Source organism: Oryctolagus cuniculus, chromosome 17 (genome assembly GCF_964237555.1).
Source record: "Oryctolagus cuniculus chromosome 17, mOryCun1.1, whole genome shotgun sequence".
NCBI classification, from domain to species: Eukaryota; Metazoa; Chordata; class Mammalia; order Lagomorpha; family Leporidae; genus Oryctolagus; species Oryctolagus cuniculus.
Window position 1 is genome coordinate 67,369,169 of NC_091448.1, and position 21,085 is coordinate 67,390,253.

Here is a 21,085-nt window from a genome sequence, read left to right on the forward strand (position 1 = left end):
CCGGCTGGGCTGTCTCCCGTCGGAGCTGCAGGTGCCCATTCCACCGCTGGGGACGCGAGGCGGGAGGGATCCACCTGTCCCCAGCCCCATCGTCCACGGGCTGCCTCTCGGCCTCAGGCGCCCTGCGCCCTCCTGCTTTCCTGCCCTTTCTTCAGCCACCCCGCCCCCGCCCCCCACCAAGGCTACTGGGCCCCTGCTTCCTATCTCCAGCTGCCGGCTGCATAGGACCCCAAGCTTCTACCTGCTGGGAGCTCCCTGCTGCACACCAGTGTGGGGTTCCCCCCCCCCCCGGGCTTAGACTGGCAGCAGGACGGGTTTCTAATCTGTTCTGTTCTCAATCAGGTCAGGGGTGCTGTGGACAGTCACATGACAACGGCACTAAGTATGGCGTCCTCAGCGCATCCGTGCCGGGGCCCGCAGTGGGTTCCTGGAGGGGGGGGAGGGGCAAGGGGGCTGCTCCCGTCCCCGGGCGGGGGGACCAGGGGACATGGACACGCACTCTGGAAGTCCAGCCGCAGGGTCAGGACATCTTTGAAGAGGATGCCCTCCTGCTTGGCCAGCTGCCCGGCCTCCTCGCGAGGCCCCTGCTCGCTCACGGCCAGCTTCAGCATCTCGTCGTCCATCACGCGCGGCTCTATGGAGTTGTGCAGCCGGCTCATGTTCCCTGCAAGACAGCGCCACGCCCTCCTGAGGCCCCGCACCCCTCCTCCGTCGGGGGACAGGCACTGCTGAGGTCTCCCTTGCTTTTATTTTTTTAAATATTTATTTGAGAGGCACAGTTAAAGACCGAGAGAGAGAGAGAGAGAGAGAGAGAGGTCTTCCATCCACTGGTTCAATCCCTACATGGCTGCAATGGTCAGACCTGGGCCAGTCGAGAGCCAGGAGCTTCTTCCGGGTCTCCCATGGGCATGCAGGGATCCAAGCACCTGGGCCATCTTCTACTGCTTTCCCAGGCCACAGCAGAGAGCTGGATTGGAAGAGGAGCAGCCGGGTCTCAAACCAGTGCCCCTAAGGGCTGCAGGCACTGCAGGCGGCCATGTTACCCGCTACACCACAGCGCCGGCCCTCCCTGAGGTTTCTCTTACGGTTTCTCTCTGTTTCCTGTTTTTTTTTTTTTTTTTTTTTTTTAACCCAAGATTTCTTTCTTTGAAAAGAAGGACAGAGAGAGAAGGAGGGGAGGGGGGAGGAGAGAGGGAGGAAGAGAGAGATCCTCCATCTGCTGGTTCACTTCCCAAATGGCCACAACAGCCAGCGCTGGGCCAGGGCAAAGCCAGGAGTCTGGACTCCATCCAGGTCTCCCAAGCACTAGGGCCATCATCTGTTGTTTCTCAGGCGCATTAGCAGGGAGCTGGATGGGAAGTGGAGCAGCCAGGACTCGAACCAGCGCTCCAATATGAGATGTGGGCGTTACAAGCGGCGGCTTAAACCCACAACGCCAGGTCCTGTGACGGCGTCTTAACTCGGAGGGCTGCCCCTCAGGGTCTGTACATGTGTCCCCAGGGAGCTCTGGGTGCTCCTGGCAAGCACCCGGGCCACCTGCCGGGGTCCATCTCTCGGCCCCACAGCTACATCTGGTCCCACTGGGCTGTGGCCTGGTGCCAGGCCTCCCCGTCCAGGTCTCTTGGTGCCAACCATTGGCAGCCCCGGTCAAGTTGCCGGCTGACAGTTGCCTTGTCCCCTGCAGGTCCAGTGCTCAGTGAGGCACTGACCCAAGCTGCCCACTCGTGTCCCTGCCTCCTGAGACTCGGGACTGGGGATGAGGGTGCTCAGCAGAGGTGGGGACCCCACAGCTGGCCTGGCCGGGCACAGGGCGAAGCCAAGAACAGGAGGAACAGACACAGAGGCAGAGAGAGGAAGATGGGGGCTGGGGGGTACACACAGGACAGACAGACTGACACAGACACTGTCTTCCTCCTGCTGGCTTTTCAGTCCCTAACGCGCCCGAGTCCAGGCCTTGAGAGTTCTGTGTCTCCTTCTGTGGGCATTTCCCATCCCTTTCTCTTAAGGTCTCTGTGATCTTTTAAATTTCTTTTTGGGGGCCGGCGCTGTGGCATAGCGGGCAAAGCCGCCCCCTGCAGTGGCCGGCATCCCATATGGGCACTGGTTCAAGTCCCGGCTGCTCCACTTCCGATCCAGCTCTCTGCTGTGGCCTGGGAAAGCAGTGGAAGATGGCCCAAGTGCCTGGGCTCCTGCACCTGCGTGGGAGACCCGGAAGAAGCTCCTGGCTCCTGGCTTCGGATCAGCACAGCCCTGGCTGTTGCGGCCAACTGGGGAGTGAACCAGTGGATGGAAGACCTCTCTCTCTCTCTAACTCTGCCTTTCAAATAAATAAATAAATCTTTAAAAAAAATTGTTTTCGACAAGCAGAAACAGAGACAGAGGGGGCCGGGTAGGGGTGGGGGGGCGCGAGTGCAAGCAGGTGCTCCCAATGGAGGGGGTGGGCAGGGTGAGAGGGTGAAGCTAAGAGCCCTAAACTCCATCCAGGTCTCCCGCACCGGCAGCAGGGACTCAACCACTCGCGCCATCACTCCTGCCTCGGGTGTGGGCCAGCAGGAAGCTGGAGTCGGGAAGCAGAGCTGGAAATCAAATACAGGCCCTGTGAGGTGGGACAGGGGGCGTCCTCACCGATTCTTCCTCCTCGCCCCCCGCCTGGATGCACCTGACGCAGGTATGCACCTTCCACTCCCAACCTGGCCCTGGCCACACGTGCCACTGCTATCCCACCTTCTGCCCACGGAAGCAGCACGGCCCCCCACCCCACCCCACCCCCGTGACGGTGAGGGCTGGGCTGAGCTGTGCTGAGGCCAAAGCCAGAAGAGCTAAAAACTCCATCTGGATCTCCCACGTGGGTGGCAGGAACCCAAGCGCTCGAGCCCTCCCCTGTTGCCTCCAGGGTCTGCATTGATGCGGGGCTGGAGTCAGGAGCCAGGGGTGGCTACTTACCCTGGGCCCTGGTTAAGCCACCCATGCCCAGACTTTAATAATTCTTTTTTTTTTAAAGATTTATTTATTTATTTCAGAGGCAGAGTTGCAGAGAGAGAGAGAGAGAGAGAGAGAGAGAGGGAGGGAGGTGTCTTCCATCTGCTGGTTCATTCCCTAAATGGTTGTAATGGCTGGAGCTGCGCTGATCTGAAGCCAGGAGCCAGGAGCTTCTTACGGGTCTCCCACGTGGGTTCAGGGGCCCAAGCACTTGGCCCCTGCTTCCCCAGGCCATTAGCAGGGAGCTGGATCGGAAGTGGAGCAGCTGGGTCTCGAACCAGCACCCATATGGGATGCCAGCACTGCAGGCCAGGGCATTAACCCGCTGCGCCACAGCGCCGGCCCCTGGGCTTTAATAATTCTAAGAAGCACATTCCAGCTACAGTACTGAGAACCCCAAGAGGAGTGAGGTTGGTGACGACCGAGGTGGGGGTCACACTTGAGAGCTCCCTGGGGACTCGATTTACACATAGGACGAACCCCAGTTTCCAGGTAAGAAATGGACCCATCTTCCTAAGCATGGCTCAGCTGTACCCAGGGTTCCAGACACTCTCACTGCCACCGTGCACAAGGTTTCTCACAGCTGTCCCGGGTCAGGGACGAGGCCCGAACAGCCCTGTGCTGTGGGGATACAGTCAGTAATTCACCACCCAGGCCAGGTCCCTGCCGACTTGCCTGTCAGTGGCGTCAGTGAGCCCAGAGTTAGGCGGCAGAGACAGCAGCTTCGAGCCCGACGCCGCTGCGACCTGAAGAGCCTCTTCGCCGGGAAGCAGGTGCAGCAGTTTCCTGGGAAACAGGAACCGTGGGCCAATCGGCTCTGCGACGCACAGTTCCCAGTGCCCATGAATTACTAAGGAGGGGAGCAGCCACTAACAGGGTTTGCCGTGGACTCTGCGCACACGCACTATTGAATTACACGCCAGCTCTGCAGGCCGGGACACGGCACAGGGTTCAGATACGCGGTGGAGGGGAAGAAGGTACTTGGCCAAGGTCACACAGTGGAGTTACTAATAGGGACGACCCTGCATTCCCAGCCAAAGCCAAGGGAGAATGATCACACGGACGTGCAGAGGTTGACGATGACAGCCGGAACCTGGAGGAATGATCAGCAGACAGGAGAGCAAGCACACTGTGTATGGAAAGGTTTAAGGGGCTGGCGCTGTGGCGCAGCGGGTTAATGCCCTGGCCTGATGTGCCAGCATCTCATATGGACGCCGGTTCTAGTCCCGGCTGCTCCTCTTCTAATCCAGCTCTCTGCTACGGCCTGGGACAGCAGTGGAAGCTGGCCCAAGTCCCTGCACCCGCCTGGGAGACCTGGAAGAAGCTCCCGGCTCCTGGCTTCGGATTGGTGCAGCTCTGGCTGTTGTGGTCATTTGGGGAGTGGGCCAGTGAAGGGGAGACCTCTCTCTGGCTCTACCTCTAACTCTGTCTTTCAAAGAAATAAAATAAATCTTAAAAAAAAAAAAAATCTTTTCTGGCCCTGCGCCCTTACCCTCTCCTTCCTCACCCACAGAAAGCCCAAGACTAAGTGTTGTGGCCGGCTGAAGCCAGCGTGAGGTGGCTGGCCCAGGAGCCGTGAGCTCACTTCGCAGAGGTGGGCGTGGGATTTGGCAGCCCTTAGGACACGCTGGGCACCCACAAAATCTCTCGTGCTGGGGTGCCGGGGTTCGAGTCCCGGGAGCTCCTGGCTCCCGCTTCCTGCTAACAATGCACACCTGGGAAGGGGCGGGTGCCGGCTCAAGTGCTCGCGGCCCCACCGCCCACGCGGGGGACCTGGGCTTTTGAGGTTATCTCGAGAGCACACTAGTGGACCGACCTCTCGTCCCACTGTCCGCCCCGGGTCTCCTCTCCTCTCGTCTCAGGCGCCGGCTTCCGGGCTGGGTCTGTGCAGCAACAGCGTCCCCCGGTTGCTAGGGAACCAAGCGCCGCCACTCGGTCGCTAAGGGGAAGTTAAGAGGTAGACATCCTGGGTGAAAGTGGACGCATCACGTGATCAGTTCTCGGGGCGGGGAAATCCTACCACACCAACCAGGCTTAGAGAAAACAAACGTTTACCCAATCAGCACTTTCTGTGGGCGGGGATCTTCGTAGATCCACCTCCTCTCCTTGCCCCTATTTAAGTGATTGACTCGTCTTTTATCCAATAATACTAAGGATTCTCTAGCTTGACCGATATATGGACGAATCAACACGCAAAGCCTCTCTTTCAGAGGCGGGCCAGGGGAGGTGCCGCTACGCCTGACGGGGACTCCAGCGACCTAGCTCGCTCTCCGGCCAATCGGACGCCGCGGGGTGGGTGGGAGCTTCACTGAGGTAGAGGCGAAGGCCAATCGGATGAGGGCTGTGTAGGCGTTGCCCAATAGAGACGCGACAAGGGGGCGTGGCCAAGGGCCCGGGGCTCGGCGTTCCTGAGGGTGGGGCGGGGGCAAGTGTCAGTCAGGTGGGGACCGCGGCTGGGGACGGCGGAGACCCGGGCGGGCAGACTGGACGCCCCGTCCGCCGCCGCGCTTTCCGTGCAAGATGGAGTTCCTGCTGGGGAATCCGTTCAGCACGCCGGTGGGGCAGTGCCTCGGTAAGGCCCCGCGAGCGGCGAGCGGCGAGCGCCGGGGTGGGCGACGGCGGCGGCTGTCGAGGCTGGTGCGGACCGCGCGGGCCGCTACCGGCTGAGGGTCCCCCGCCTCCAGCCCCGCAGCGTCTGTTGGCGTCGCGCCTGGGCCGGGCAGCGGGGCCAGCTCACGGGACGGGTCCGGCATCCTGGTCGCCAGGCCTCCGCTGGGCAGCGGGATGCCCTGCCAGGAGGCGCCCCTGGGGCCCAGCTCGTACTCTTGCGAGACTTCCAGCGGCCCTAGCCATCCGGGCCGGCCCTCCCTGTCCCCTCGAGGTGGTGCTACGCTGAGCGCCCTCCTCCACCCTGCCAGCCTCGCGGCCCTGCCCCCCACCCCGCCAGGACCCGCTCACCCGGCCGTCCCGGACGCCTGTCCCTCCCCGTCAGTACCAGCAGCCCTCAGACTGGGCGTCTCCCCAGAAAATGCCCCGGGTTGCAAGACTCGCTCGTTGGCGAGGCGACTCAGCCGAGCTGTAGAGGGGGTCGTGGTGGGGCGGGGTGCTGGGGGGGGGCGGGGCGCTGGGGGGGCGGGGTGCCATTCTGGACTGAGCGTCCCGGGAAAGATGGGAGACTGTGCAAGTGAGTGATAAGAGCCTGGAGCGGGCACAGTGGCCTTGTGCCCCCTCTGAGTTGAAGTTCCGCTGTGAGTGTTTGGAGGGAGAGAGCTGGTGAGGCGTTTGGGGCGGTCCCGTTGTGGAGTTGTGATCCTAATAGCAGCTGCATGGTGAACAGGTTGCTAATACCCCCCCCCACCCCCCCACCCCCCGCTCTGCTCCGTTTTATTTGCCAAAGCTGAGATCTGGTGGTGCCCGGCCCGGCATTGCCTGCTGGCGTTCTCAGGGTGGGGGGTGGGGCTCTGGCCACCTGGGAAATGGCCGCAGAGATGAGCAGCATCGTGGGTGAGCGCCGCTCACGTGTGGGAGGAAGCACTCCGGCGTGGCCACCGTGTGGGATTCCCTGAACTGGAAAAGCAGTTGCTTTCCCACCTGGGGCAGGTGCTAGCGACGGGCGTGACCCCTCAAGAATGCTGCCTCGCGCCTTTGACCATCTTAGTTGGAGGACTCGTAAGACATCTTTAGGAACGGGAGGAGCCTTTGCTGGCCCAGGGGCCCGACCGGTTTAGGCCGTGGCGATTTGTTCACTTCCTGCTTTGCGTACCGATTTCCCACCACTTTTCAGCCTTTCGTGGGCCCTGGCAAGTTCCGAGGCCTCTCCTGTTGGCTAACAGGCATTCAGGACGCCTTCCTGGTGTAGTAGCTTTTTATTTTTTTTTTTAATTAAAGATCGTGTTTATTTATTTGAGAGGTAGAGCTACAGACAGAGGGAGTTAGACACAGAGAGAGGTCTTCCGTCCACTGGTTCATTCCCCAAATTGTTGCAACGGCCGGAGCTGCGCCGATCCAGAGCCAGGAGCTTCTTCTGGGTCTCCTGCGCAGGTGCAGGGATGCAAGCACTTGGGCCGTCTTCTACTGCTTTCCCAGGCCACAGCAGAGAGCTGGATGGGAAGTGGAGCAGCCAGGACTTGAACTGGTGCCCATGTGGGATGCCTCTGCCTGTGGCGCCACAGCACCAGCCCCAGTGTAGTGGCTTTTATAAGGGGTCATGGACACTGGGCCCCGAAGTCTCTTTTGCCACCTTGATGGGGTTCTGCTGCCGGCTCAGGTGTCTCTCTGGGCCCGCCCCTTCCGTTCTTCCTCCCATCTTCCCTGCTTCCCGGTGGGGCCGTCCACTGCAGCCGCGTCCCATTTCTTACTGGTGCCGCCCTCCTGCTAGTTACAGAGGAGCCTGTAAGCTTGGGGTGGGTTTCTGCTTTTCCCTTCTTCTCCGCACCCTTTATTATAGAAAGTTCTACATCTTTAACATGTAGGGTAATCGGTGAGGAGGGGAAATCAAAGGGGATTTAAGAAATCACAAATAGGATGTTGGGATATGTGTCAAGTACAAGGAACGTCATACTTAGGTCAGGAAGGACCTGAGTTGAATGTTGGGTGGGCCCATTTCTCAGCTCTGGGACCCCAGGAAATGGTGTGAGCTTTTGACTGTGTATCTGCTAAGAAAGACAGAGAGAGAGAGAGAGCGAGCGAGCGAGCACGCGCCATCCGGAGTGGCACTGTTTCAATAGCATAATGTGTGTAATACATTGAGCATAGCGCCTACAACATAGCAGAGGTTCAGTAAATCTGACCGTCAGCGTGAGTAACAGAATCATTCAGTTAGGCTTGGATTGCTCTCCTGGAGAGGGTACGAGAGACCAGTGGCCCATCCGTGACCCGTGAAGGAAACTGGCCCTCCCAGCCAGCACCGTCCACCGTCGCTTGTCAGAGACACCTGACCGGAAAGATGATGGAGGCTCCCGTTGCCAGGCAACCAGTAGGCAGAGCTGTCATCATCATAGTTCAAGTTAGTTGATGCAGGGTGAGGGGACAGATAAGGTGCTAATACGTATGCTGCACTGTCGTGACCAAGCATAAAGGTGATCTTAAAAGTATGCTCCCTGAAGGGTCGGAGGCTGGGAGAGGGCGGCCGCGCAGAAATAAACATAACGACAACGAACTAATAACTGCAACAGTGGCTGTAGCTTCCACAGAGCAGTTCTAATAGCCATCTTTTTAAAGCATAACTTAGTAATCTGGTTGGTTTATTTTCAATTCTTTGTTTTTTTTTAAACTTTACTTACTTGAGTGACCGAGACCCAGTGAGACAGATTGAAAGATGGAGAGCCCCATGTCAGCTGTTCACGCCACAGATGCCCACAAGAGCCAGGCCTGGGCCAGGAACTCAATCCAGGTCTCCCTCGTGGGTGGCAGAAATTTAGTCATCTGAGCCATCGCCGCTGCCTCCCAAGGTCCGCCTTGGCAGGAGGCTGGAGCTGGCGCCAAACCCAGCCCCTCCCAGGTGGGACGCCGGTCTGTCTACCTCCAGGTTAAGCACCTGCTGTTGACACCGTGCCTTGACCTTAGAGCTGTTGTGAGATTAAGCTTCATCGTCCTTTCTGCTTTGGACTCGAGAACCCTAGGAACAGGGGGTGGAAACGACCGCTCAGCCCGTAAAATGTGGACCAGGATCTCACACCCATCCCGTCCCCCAGGGCTGCAGGGTTTCAGGAGAGAAAACAGACATGCGTGGAGCAACCATGACAATGCAGATCCTAAGGGCCACCGGCATTCAGGAGCTGCTGGGGACTGTCCACGAACTCTGCAGGCTAAGAGGAGATCCGGCAGGTCTGGGATGGCAGCCGGGGGCAGGAGGGGCCCCCAGTCTGAGTGGAGCCGCAATGGCTGTAGGGCCTGGGTCGCATGGGGAAAGATCTACTCTTGTGGGGGGCAGGAGGGGAGCAGGACAGTGAAGGGTTTAATTCTTTAACTGATTCTGCTTGTATTCCCTCTGGTCTTCATAAAAAAAAAAAAAAACAAAAAAACAAAAAAAAAAAAAACTTCCCAGGGGCTGGTACTGTGGCGTAGCAGGTAAAGCTGCCACCTGAGAAGCCGGCATCCTATATAGGCACCAGTTCTAGTCCCAGCTGCTCCACTTCCGATCCAGCTCTCTGCTATGGCCTGGGAAGGCAACAGAGGATAGCCCAAGTCCTTGGGCTCATGTCACTTATGTGAGAGACCTGGATGAAGCTCCTAGCTCCTGGCTTTGGCCTGATTGAGCCCTGGCCATTGGTGGCCACTTGGGGGAGTGAACCAGTGGATGGAAGATCTTTCTCTCTCTCTCTTTGTAACTCTGACTTTTAAATAAATAAATATATCTTGAAAACAAATACCTTCCCAACAGCCTAAATAATGCCATCCGTCCAACTGTGGGCATCTATGAGTGCCTGTTGGGTGGCGGACCTGAGTCGGGTGCTGGAGATCCAGTTGTCAAACGCTGCTCCTTGGCATCCTTGGCGAAGGTGACACACTCAGAGACGGTGTCCGGGGCTTGTGGCTGCAGGAGCAGTTCAGTCACTGCGCTGTCTCAAGCCTGGGCCTCCCTGACACTGGGTCTAGCCTGATGCTGGGTCTAGCCTGACGCTGGGTCTAGCCTGGGCCTCTGACGCTGGGTCTAGCCTGACGCTGGGCCTAGCCTGACGCTGGGTCTAGCCTGGGCCTCTGACGCTGGGTCTAGCCTGGGGCTCTGACGCTGGGTCTAGCCTGACACTGGGTCTAGCCTGGGCCTCTAACACAGGGTCTAGCCTGACGCTGGGTCTAGCCTGGGCCTCTGACGCTGGGTCTAGCCTGGGGCTCTGACGCTGGGTCTAGCCTGACACTGGGTCTAGCCTGGGCCTCTAACACAGGGTCTAGCCTGACGCTGGGTCTAGCCTGGGCCTCTGATGCTGGGTCTAGCCTGACGCTGGGCCTAGCCTGGGTCTAACCTGACGCTGTTTGGTCTCACGCCAGCGCCTGAGACCACAGGCAGACACACAGCTCTGAGCTTCTTCACATCCCTCCTGCCCTCCGTTCCAGAAGCTTCCTCAGTCGAATGGGGGGGGCCGAGAGAAGGTACGCAGGGACGTGAGAGGCTCAGAAATGTGCAGGAAGAGAAAGGACTTTAGTTCTTGATTTCCTCTTCTGAAACAAGTTTCAAAATGTTACTGCCTTAATCGCGCCCTTCCACAGCCATCTGGAGTTGAACTTGGAGTTGGATGTTGTGAACCATTGCTCCCCTCCCCGGGAGGTCCGTGGTGCCCTGCAAGGTATTTGCAGCTTTCCTTGTTGGCCAAGTTTTCAGACATTCCTTTTGTAAGATTTATGTTCAGATTAATTTACATTGAAAAGCCAGTGAGCAGTTCATTCTGGCCAGAATGTTGTTGTTGTTGTTGTTGGTGGTGGTGGTGGTGTGTGAGTTAGTGTAGGAGGGGTATATCCATTTTCTTCCGTAATTCTGTTTTAATAAACAGGCAAATGTCAGATATTCTGTTGTAGAGTTTGTAGGTTGAGGGCTGCTGGACAATACCTGGTGCACGGTGTCTAGCTGTAGCCTGGGACGTTTATACCAAGATGAGCCAGCCGTCCTAGTCATTGTTAAGCGCCTACTGTATGGAAGCACCTGCTGTATACAAAGCTCACTTAATCTCCACAACATGTAGCTATCTGGGTGTTGATACCCTGGCTCCGAGAAGTTGAGAGACTTGTGCAAAGTCAGCGCCGGGAGGCAGCCCAGGATCCACTTCTGGTTCATTCTGGGCTGTCACATGAAGGACCTCAGAAAGCTTATGCCGGAGCAGGTGGCTGGTTTAGCATGTAAGTCGCCTGTGTCCCATGTCATAGTGCCTGGGCTTAACATCCAGCCCCACTTCTGTTCCAGCTTCCCTCTAATGCAGACCCTAGGAAGCAGGAGTGATGGCTCAAGTAATTAGGTTTCTGCCACCCCCATGGGAAACCTGGGTTGAGTTCCCAGCTCCTGGCTCTGACCTCAGCCACTGGGGGCCATTGTGTGCATTTGGGAGGGAGCCAAATAAGTAAATATTTTAAAAGGTTCAGGCTTCTGGCACAGCGGTGAAAACACCACTGGGAACACTTGTGTCCCATTTCGGAGCGCCTAGGTTAGAGTCCGGCTCCATTTCCAGTGCCGGCTTTCTGCTAATGAAAAACCTTGGTGGGTCCCTGCCACCTGTGTGGGAGACCTGGATTGAGTTCCTGGCTGCTGGCTTTGGCCTGGGGCAGCCCTGGCTGTCGTGGGCTTTTAGGGAGTAAATCAGTGTCTCTTTGCCTTTCTTTTTTTTTATATATATATATATATATATATATTGACAGGCAGAGTGGACAGTGAGAGAGAGAGAGATAGAGAGAAAGGTCTTCCTTTTTGCTGTTGGTTCACCCTCCAATGGCCGCTGCGGCCTACCTCTTTTTTTTTTTTTTTTGACAGGCAGAGTGGACAGTGAAAGAGAGAGAAAGGTCTTCCTTTTTGCCGTTGGTTCACCCTCCAATGGCTGCCGCGCTGCGGCCAGCACATTGCGCTGATCCGATGGCAGGAGCCAGGTGCTTCTCCTGGTCTCCCATGGGGTGCAGGGCCCAAGGACTTGGGCCATCCTCCACTGCACTCCCGGGCCACAGCAGAGAGCTGGCCTGGAAGAGGGGCAACCGGGACAGAATCCGGTGCCCCGACTGGGACTAGAGCCCTATGTGCCGGCGCCGCAAGGCGGAGGATTAGCCTAGTGAGCCGCGGCGCCGGCCCTTTGCCTTTCAAATCAATAAAAATTTAAACAAACTTTAAGCTGGTGAAAAATGCATATGATGCAAATCCTATGCATGGCTTTCAACATTTTTTTGCACCAAAATAAACTTATTTTTTAATTCCATCCCTCTACAAACTTTTTGAAGTCCCTGCGTGTGTTACTGGTCTTCAGAGCTCTGGATTCAGTGTCGCCAGAAACACCTGGAGGACTTGTTAACACAGGACAGGACGCTGGGAGGACTTGTTAACACAGGACAGGACGCTGGGTCCGCCTCGGGACCTCAGCCTGGGGGCTGGCATTCCTCCTCGCTCAGCTCCCTGGTGAGGCTGCTGCCGCTGGTGTACCGTGGGAACCGCTGCTCTCCATGAAAAGTCTGCTCCTTTACCTGTCTTCAAACATTGCACGTGGGTTTTCTTGTGGTCAGACCGTGAGTGTATTTATTTACTTACAATCAGGAGACAGGCTGGGCCAAGGCTGAAGCCATGAGCCAGGACCTCAACTTGGGTCTCCCAGGCAGGAACCTGATTACCTGAGCTGTCACTGCCGCCTCCTAGGATCCGTACCAGCAGGAAGCTGGAGTCAGGAGCCAGATGTGGGCGTCAAACCTAGGCCCTCGGATATGGGACGTGGGCATCTAAGTAGAGCCTTAACCGCCAGCCAAATGCCTCTTCCAGTTGTGATTAGATAGAATTTGTTCTCCCATTTCATTCATTCATTCATTCATGGTTCCTTTATGGGCTATCTGTGTATACCAAGTTAAGCATTTACCAGAATTCTCAGCCTGGTAGGGGACCTAAGACAGGAACTTAATTCAGATAACGAAACAAGTGGTCACCCAAGGTTATTTACTTACACTCAGGAGACAGACTGCCAGACAGAACACTGCAGTAAGGATGGGGGCTGGCGGGGGCACCTCTAGAAGTAATCATCACAGCTGAACTTTAAAAAAAATAAAAAGATTTAGGGGCCGGCGCCATGGCATAGCGGGTCAAGCCACCACCTGTGGTGCCAGTTCAAGTCCTGGCTGCTCCACTTCTGATCCACCTCTCTGCTAATGCACCTGGGAAAGCAGAAGAAGATGGCCTAGGTACTTGGGCCCCTGCACCCACATGGGAGACCTGGAGGCCCAGCTCTGGTCATTGTGACCGTTTGAGGAGTGTACTAGCAGATGGAAGACGTGTGTGTATGTGTGTGTGTGTGCGCCTTCCAAATAAATATAAATAAATCTTTTTATTTTTTAAATATTTATTTATGTTTATTTGAAAGGCAGAGTGACAGAGAGAGAGAGAGAGAGAAAGAATCTTCCTTCTACTGGTTCACTCCCTAAATGGCCACATGATTGGGAAACTGGGCCGGGCTGAAGCCGGGTGCCTGGACCTCCATCGGGGCTTTCCCAGGCACATTAGCAGGGAGCTGGATCGAGAGCAGAGGCGGGAGTCGCTGGGACTCCAAACCGGTGCTCCAACATGGGATGCATCATAGGTGGCGGCTTAACCGGCTGCGCCAGAGCGCCGGCCCCTGCGCTTGCTTTTTGAGATCAGTGTTGCTGTAACCGTGTGCCCAATATTGCAGCGGGCACTTTCTGTAGTAAGCGTGGCTGCCTCACCCTCACACAGTGTACTGTCATCGGCTCCATGCTGCAGATGAGGCCACTGAGGCCGTGCGAAGTTCTCTAACTCACCCAGGGTCACCAACAGTAGGGGCCTGCTGCAGATCTGGGGGTGGTCCTGTATAGGGTGCATGAGAGGTGAGGAGGAGCAGGGTGGGAAGGGAACGGGGCGCAGGAGACACCAGGGCTTTGATGAGCGGGCATGGTTTGGTCCCTGGGGAAACGTGAAGGGAGGGTTGGGGGAGGCTCTCAGCAGAGACACAACTCAGCGAATGCTGGCTGTCGGGGCAGGTGGGCGGGATGACACTGGTTCCGCTTGCCTGGTGATGGGAAGAGGTAGGAGAGGGAGGGTAAGGCTTGAGGGGGGAGGCTTCGCTCGTGGTGTTGGCCAGCTGGGGGCTGTGGGTGATGTCTAAGGAGGGTGGTGGTATGGGTTTCCCCTCAGCGGTCACTAAAAGATCCTTCTTCGCTCTTAGCATCAAAGCCCCCATCCGTGAGAGAGAGTGTGTGTGTGCGTGTTTGGTGGAGGTGGGAATGGGGCTTGTCTCTATGTGGGTGACCCAGATGGAGTTTGGGGCTCCTGGCTTCAACCTGGCCCAGAACTGGCTGTTGTGACCATTTAGGGTGTGGACCAGCAGATGAAAGATCTCTCTCTCTCTCTAACTGAGCCTTTCAAATAAATAAATAAGTCTTTTTATTTATGGTTATAGAGAAAGAGAGGCAAAGAGATCTTCCACCTGCTGGTTTCCTCTCCAAATGGCCTCACTGGCCAGAGGTGGGCCCATCCAAAGCCAGGAGCCAGGAACTTCATCCGGGTCCCCCACATGAGTGCAGGGGCCCAAGCATTTGGGCCAAGTTCCGCTGCTTTCCTAGGTGCATTAGCAGGGAGCTGAATTAGAAGTGGAGCAGCCAGGACTTGAACAGGTACCCATATGGGATGTCGGTGCTGTAGGCAGAGGCTTTACCCGCTATGCCACGGTGCCAGCCCCATAAGTAGGTCTTCAAAACAAAACAAAACAGATACACTGCCTCAAGGTGGGCTGTTTGGGGTATTTAAAACTCCCATGTAATTGTGCTTTAAAAAAAACCAAACACATATAACCATGTGGAAAATACAAAAAATACAGAAAATGCAAAGGAAAAGAATCTCCAGTTTCCTTACAAATTCGCTGAGATTCTAATTGCTTCATATAGGGACTTCTTCTGTCTTTCACCCCCATTTTCTCACGCCGTGGAGATGCGACAGTTGTGTGAGCACTTTCAGCGTATTTCTGTACAACCTTCCTGTATGGGCTATCTATTTTTGACTTGAAATATTAGGCAAGGAAGGGAGTATGAATATAACGCCCAGAGGAGCTGCACTCGAGGGTCGTTGCTCTTGACCTAGCAGATAAATCACCCCGAAGTGCTTTGGGCTAATCTAGTAGTCTGAAAAGATACAAGTAAGGTTCAGAAATACTTGTACCAACCTAGCTTGTTGTGGTTAGAGGAGAGGCCTTTTACTTTTTAAATTTTTGCTGGGGCCGGTGCTGTGGCATAGTGGGTAAGACCACTGCCTGCAGTGCCGGCATCCCATATGGGCAGCGGTTCAAGTCCCCGCTGCTCCACTTCTGATCCAGCTCTCTGCTGTGGCTTGGGAAAGCAGTGGAAGATGGCCCAAGTCCTTGGGCCCCTGCACCTGTGTGAGAGACCTGGCAGAAGCTCCTGGCTCCTGGCTTCGGATCGGCCCAGCTCTGGCCATTGCAGCCAATTGGGGAGTGAACCAGTGCATGGAAGACCTCTCTCTCTCTGTCTCTACTTCTCTCTGTGTAACTCTGACTTCCAAGTAAATAAATAAATCTTTAAAATTTTTAAAATTTATTTGAAGAGCAGAGAGAGAGAGAGAAAGAGAGAGAGAGATGACAGAGGTCTTCCATCCCTGGTGGAATGTCCACAGCAGCCTGGGCTTGGCCAGGCTAAAGCTGGGAACCAGGGTCTCAGTGCAGGTCTCCCCTGTAGGTGGGAGGAGCCCGAGTACTTGGCCCACCACCTGCCGCCTCCCAGGGTGAGCATCCACAGGAAGCTAGACTTGAGGAAGTGGAGCGGGGACCGAAACCCAGGCACTCCGAAAAGGGATGCGGTACCTTAACCACTGTGCCAAACGCCTTCCCCAAGGGACCTTTCAAAAACAGGTCTCTTGGGGCCAGTTCTGCGGCCCATGGCTCCCCCACCACATAGGGGTTCAAGTCCCAGGTGCCCCACTTCCAGTCCAGCTCCCTGCTAATAATGTGCCTGGGAAAGCAGCAGAAGATGGCCCAAGTCCTTGGACCCCTGCCGCCCACATGGGAGACCCAGAGGGGGCTCCTGGCTTTGGCTTGGCCCAGTGCCAGCTGTTGCAGCCATTTGGGGAGTGAACCAGTGGATGGAAGATCTCTCTCTCTCTCTCTCTCTGACCACACCTGTTTTAGTGGCCCCTCCAGTCTTTCTGTCCTGGAAGATTCTCTCATTTTCTTCATCCAGTCATCGAGACTTACCTGTCAGCTCTAGCCTTTTCCTCCGGGCAGCCTCCCCAGACCATCCCGTGTACGATAAGACTCTCTTCTCTGAACTCACGGTGCTTGTCGGCCATGTCAGCCATCCAGCGTTTCCGTCGCCTGCAAAGCAGAGGGGGGTTACTGGCCCTCCGGGGTTGTGGGAAGAGGAGATGAGGTGATGTGTGTGGGACGCCTGGCACAGTGGCCTGCAGAAAGCTGCTATCTCCAGGCCTGCTGGGTCCTTTTCCCGACTGTTTCCTGTTCTCATGGGTCTTGTCATGTGCTTATTGCCTTCTTCGAATTATTGTTTTATTTTTTGCTTATTAAAGAGAGAGAGAGAGAGTTCTCATGCATTGGTTTACACCTCGGATGCCCTCAACAGATGGCAGTGGGGCCGGACTGCAGCCAGATTCAATCCAGGTCTCTGACCTGTGTACAGGGAATGCAGTAGCCGGAAGCAGAACTGGATCCTGAACCCATGTACTTCAGTGTGGGATGCAGGAACCCGACCAGCATTTAAACAAAATTATTTACTTATCTGGGAGGCAGTGACAGGGAGAGAGGGAAATGGAGATGGAGATGGAGAGGGAGGGAGAGAGAAAGGGAGGGAGGTCTTCCATCCGTTGGTTCACTCCCCAAATGGCTACAACAGCCAGAGCTATGCTGACCTGAAGCCAGGAGCTAGGTGCTTTTCCCACGTGGGTGCAGGGGCCCAAGGGCCTAGGCCATCTTCTACTGCTTTCCCAGGCCACAGCAGAGAGCTGGATCGGAAGAGGGGCAGCCGGGACTTGAACCCACGCCAATATGGGATGCTGGCGCCACAGGTGGAGGATTAACCTACTGCGCCACGGTGGCGGCCCAAGTCTGGGGGCTCTTGAAGGCAGGATGTGTGCTTTTGTTTCCTGGTTCCCTTCCTCGCATGCTGGGACTTGTGCTACACAGTTACGCACTCACGGTTACTGTGATCGTAATTATCAGCATCTTTCTAAGCCACAGTTGTTGGCTATGATTTATTGGGCTGTCTCCGTGTGCCAGGTACCCAGCTAGTATCATACCCCCATTATCTCATGGAATATTATTTTTCTGAAAACACTGTTAAGACAGCGGTATTATCTTCACTTCACAGATGAAGAAGTTTGGCAGTCCAGAGCGGGAGCTTGTGCAAGGTCCCATGGCTCACTGCAGGCCGACCCAACTCCTGCCCAGGCAATGCAGCCCCAGAACTTTCGCCCACACCACTTGTAGAGACACTGAGCACGGTCGGTTTCCACTGGCTCAGGACGGGGCCTGAGTTCCAACTGGGAGTTCCCCAAAGATAGCGCGGGCCCAGCAGCACAGCCATCAGTGAATCGCCACGCCTTCGGTGTGGGGTGGGAGTCAGGCCCGTCCTTGCCCCTCCCGGCGCCTGCCCCTTGTGTGGGTCCAGTCACTGTTGCAATGAAAGTTGAACCCCCTTCATTTGCCATCTGGAGCCCACAGCGCTCCCCAGGTTTCTGAAGGTTCGGGGCGTGGAGCACTGTGGGTTTTCAGATAGCCAGGCTCCACGAGTGAAGTCCAGAGATCGCAGGTTTTGAAAGAAAAACCTCCCAAATCGGACACAGTTCCGATCCCCAGCACCTTGCACGAGGGGACCCTCAGTCTGTGCTCAGCTCTGTCCTCCGTCCGGGGTGGTGGGGCGTCCAGAAACACCTGCGCCTGGCACGCAGGGCATGGAGCGTCAAGTGAGCATGTGGGGGTGAGTGTGCTACTACGCTGCGGCTCCCCCAGGCGTCACCACACTGCTGCCCGTGGGCACCTGCTCCTGTTTGTTCTTTCTTTATCTTTTTCCTTCATCGTAAAAAAAAAATGCGGCAAAATAAACATGCAAAATTTATCATGTTAGCCACTGAAGTTTTTAAAATGTAATTTCTATTTATTTGGAAGGCAGAAGAGAGAGAGAGAGACAGAGAGGGAGAGAGACCGACCTTCGACGTGCTGGGTCACTCTTCATATGCTCCCAACACTCAAGGCTGGGCTAGGCCACAGCCAGGAGCCCAGAACTCAGTCGGGGTCTCCCTCGTGGGTAGCGGGGATCCGGATACTTGAGCACCCGTTCTTCTGCGCGTTGGCCGCTTGTGTATCTTCTGTAGAGAAAGGCCAGGTCACGCCCTTTGCCCAGGTTTTCATTGCGTTGTTAGTGTTTTTGTTACTCAGGTTTAGGAGTTCCCTATATATTCTGGATATTGATCCTTTAGCAGATCCACGTCTTGCAAGTATTTTTCTCCCATTCTGTGGATCGCCTTCCAGGATGTGCATAAGCAGGAAGATGGACTTGTGAAAGTGGTCGGGACGCAAATCCAGGCCCAGTGGTGTGGGAAGCAGGCATCTCAAGTGGCGTCTTTTTTTTAAAAGGTTTATTTATTTATTTGAAAGAGTTACAGAGAGGCAAAGGCAGAGAGAGAGAGAGAGAGAGGTCTTCCACCCGCTGGTTCACTCCCCAGATGGCCTCAACAGCTGGAGCTGCGCCCATCCAAAGCCAGGAGCTTCTTCTGGGTCTCCCACCTGGGTGCAAGGGCCCAAGGACTTAGGCCATCCTCTGCTGCTTTCCCAGGCCATAGCAGAGAGCTGGATGGGAAGTGGAGCAGTCGGAACTGGAACCAGCACCCACATGGGATGCCAGCACTGCAGGTGGTGGCTTTACCTGCTGTGCCAAAGCACCGACCACCAAGTGGCTTTCCCCCATTGTAACATTGTAACGATTTTTAAGTATTCCATTCAGAGGCATTAAGTACGCTCACGTTGTTGCGAGATACCAGTACAGTCTATTTCCAGAACTCTCATCTTACAAAATTGAGAAAGAATCTCCCCTCTTCCTCCCTCCCCACCCCGACCCGCATCCCAGGCCACTGGCAGCCACCAGTGCCTGTTCTCTCCCTGTCAGTGTGACCGCTCCAGGGAACCTCATGTGAATGGAGTCACAGCATTTGGCCCTGTGTTTCTTATTCCATTCAACATGATGTCTTCCAGGCTCAACTCTGTTAAGACTCTCTTCCTTTTAAGGCTGTATAATCCACATGGAGACTTCAACAAATTCATGGAAAATGAATGTTACGAAAAAGCTATGTATGGGGGCTGGTGCTGTGGTGTAGCGGGTAAAGCCACCGCCTGCAGTGCCGGCATTCCATACGGGTGCCAGTTCCAGTCCCAGCTGCTGCACTCCTGATCCAGCTCTCTGCTATGGCCTGGGAAAGCAGTGGAAGATGGTCCAAGTGTCTGGGCCTCTGCATCCACATAGGAGACCTGGAAGAAGCCCCAGGCTCCCAGCTTTGGATCTGCCCAGCTGCGGCCATTGAGGCCAATTGGGAGTGAACCAGTGGATGGAAGACCTCTCTCTCTCTTTCCCTCTCTCTCTCTCTCTCTCTCTTTCTCCAGCATGCACTCTGCCCCTCTGTAACTCTGTCTTTCACTTGTATAGATTTCAAAAATTTTCTAACCGAAAGAAACTTTTTAAATTCTCTTTTCCATAACATTCTGAAAACCCTTTTTTTTTTTTTTTTTTTTTTTTTTTTTTTTTTTGACAGGCAGAGTTAGACAGTGAGAGAGAGACAGAGAGGAAGGTCTTCCTTCCGTTGGAAGGATCCTGAGCTGGATCAGGAGTGGAGCAGCTGGGACCGGAACTGCCACCCATATGAGATGCCGGCACTGCAGGCGGTAGCTTTACCTGCTACACCCCCAAAACGGCCGCCACGGCCAGCGTGCTGCACTGATCTGAAGCCAAGAGCCAGGTGCTTCCTCCTGGCCTCCCATGCAGGTGCAGGGCCCAAGCACTTGGGCCATCCTCCACTGCACTCCCGGGCCACAGCAGAGAGCTGGCCTGGAAGAGGGGCAACCGGGACAGAATCTGGCACCCCAACCGGGACTAGAACCTGGGGTGCTGGCACTGCAGGCAGAGGATTAGCCTAGTGAGCCGCAGCACCGGCCCTGAAAACCCTCTTGTGTATGCCACATGTTGTTTATCCATCCACCTGTCCATCCATCCAGTGATGGACACTTGGGCTGCTCCTATTTTTGCCAGTTGTGAATAGTGCTGCTATGGAGGCGCATATGCAACCATCTGCTCCTGTCTCCTGGTAGCTGGAAGCAGAATGGCTGGGTCGGTGGAAGTTCTAGTTTGAATTTTTTTGGAAAGCCCCTTTGCTATTTTTCATCGCTGCTGCTCCATTTTTCATTGCCACTGGCTGCACACAAGACTTCTCACTTCTCCACATCCTCACCAACACTTCTTTTTTTTTTTTTTTTTTAAGATTTATTTATGTATTTGAAAGAGTTACACAGAGAAAGAAGGAGAGGCAGAGAGAGAGAGAGAGAGAGAGAGGTCTTCTACCTGCTGGTTCACTCCCCAGATGGCTGCAATGGCCAGAGCTATGCCAATCCAAAGCCAGGAGCCAGGAGCTTCTTCCAGGTCTCCCATGCGGGTGCAGGGGCCCAAGCACCTGGACCGTCTTCCACTGCTTTCCCAGGCCATAGCAGAGAGCTGGATGGGAAGTGGAGCAGCCGGGACTAGAACTGGTGCCCATATGGGATGCCGGCACTGCAGACGATGGCTTTACCTGCTACAGCACTGGCCCCAACACCAAAAGGCCGAGAAGGGATCACACACTTATTATTTTCACTTTTGCTTTGCTTTCTCTTTATGGTGGCCATCCTAGGGAGTATAAAGCTGAGTTCATTGTGATTTTGATTTGTACTTTTAAAAAAATTTATTGTATTTCTTTGAAAGAAAGAAAGAGATCTTTCTTCCACTCCCAAAATGGCTGCAACGGTTAGGGTCAGGCCAGTGTGAAGCCAGGAACTGGGAACTCCGTTTGCATCTCCCACATGGATGGGCAAAGGCTCCAGTTCTTGGGCAATTTCTGCTACTTTCCCAGGTGCTTTGTCAGGGAGCTGAATCAGAAGCAGAGCATCTTTGACCCAAACTAGCACTAGATCCAACTAGTACGGGATGCTGGCCTTGCAGGCTGTGGCCTCACCTCCTGTGCCGCAGCACTGGCCCTGCTGAGCGTCTTTATGTGTGTGTGTTGGCCAGTTGTGTATCGTCTTTGGAGAAATGCCTCTTCAAGTCCTTTGCCTAGTTTTTAATCGATTTGCTTATTGTTGTTGTTCAGGCTTTTTTTTTTTTTTTGAGTTCTCTACAAAGTCTGGATTTTAACCCCTTATCAGATAAATTTTTTGCAACGATT

At 55.2% G+C, this 21,085-nt stretch overlaps 2 protein-coding genes across 2 annotated transcripts in view; one reads left to right on the forward strand and one right to left on the reverse strand.

Annotated features, from left to right (window-relative positions):
- LOC103346911 (dynein regulatory complex subunit 3) overlaps window positions 1-3,787 on the reverse strand; it is a 31,821-nt gene extending 28,034 nt beyond the window's left edge. The window contains exons 1-2 of the mRNA XM_070061763.1: window positions 3,655-3,787; window positions 500-664 (exon numbers count right to left, since the gene is read on the reverse strand). Of these exons, the coding sequence (XP_069917864.1) occupies window positions 500-659 (160 nt within the window). The 5' untranslated portion in view covers window positions 660-664; window positions 3,655-3,787. The remainder of the gene's footprint in view (window positions 1-499; window positions 665-3,654) is intronic.
- A 1,602-nt stretch (window positions 3,788-5,389) lies between these two features.
- Window positions 5,390-21,085, forward strand: part of LOC138846338 (TOM1-like protein 2) — a 96,389-nt gene continuing 80,693 nt past the window's right edge. The window contains exon 1 of the mRNA XM_070061766.1: window positions 5,390-5,551. Coding sequence (XP_069917867.1) covers window positions 5,500-5,551 — 52 coding nt within the window. The 5' untranslated portion in view covers window positions 5,390-5,499. The remainder of the gene's footprint in view (window positions 5,552-21,085) is intronic.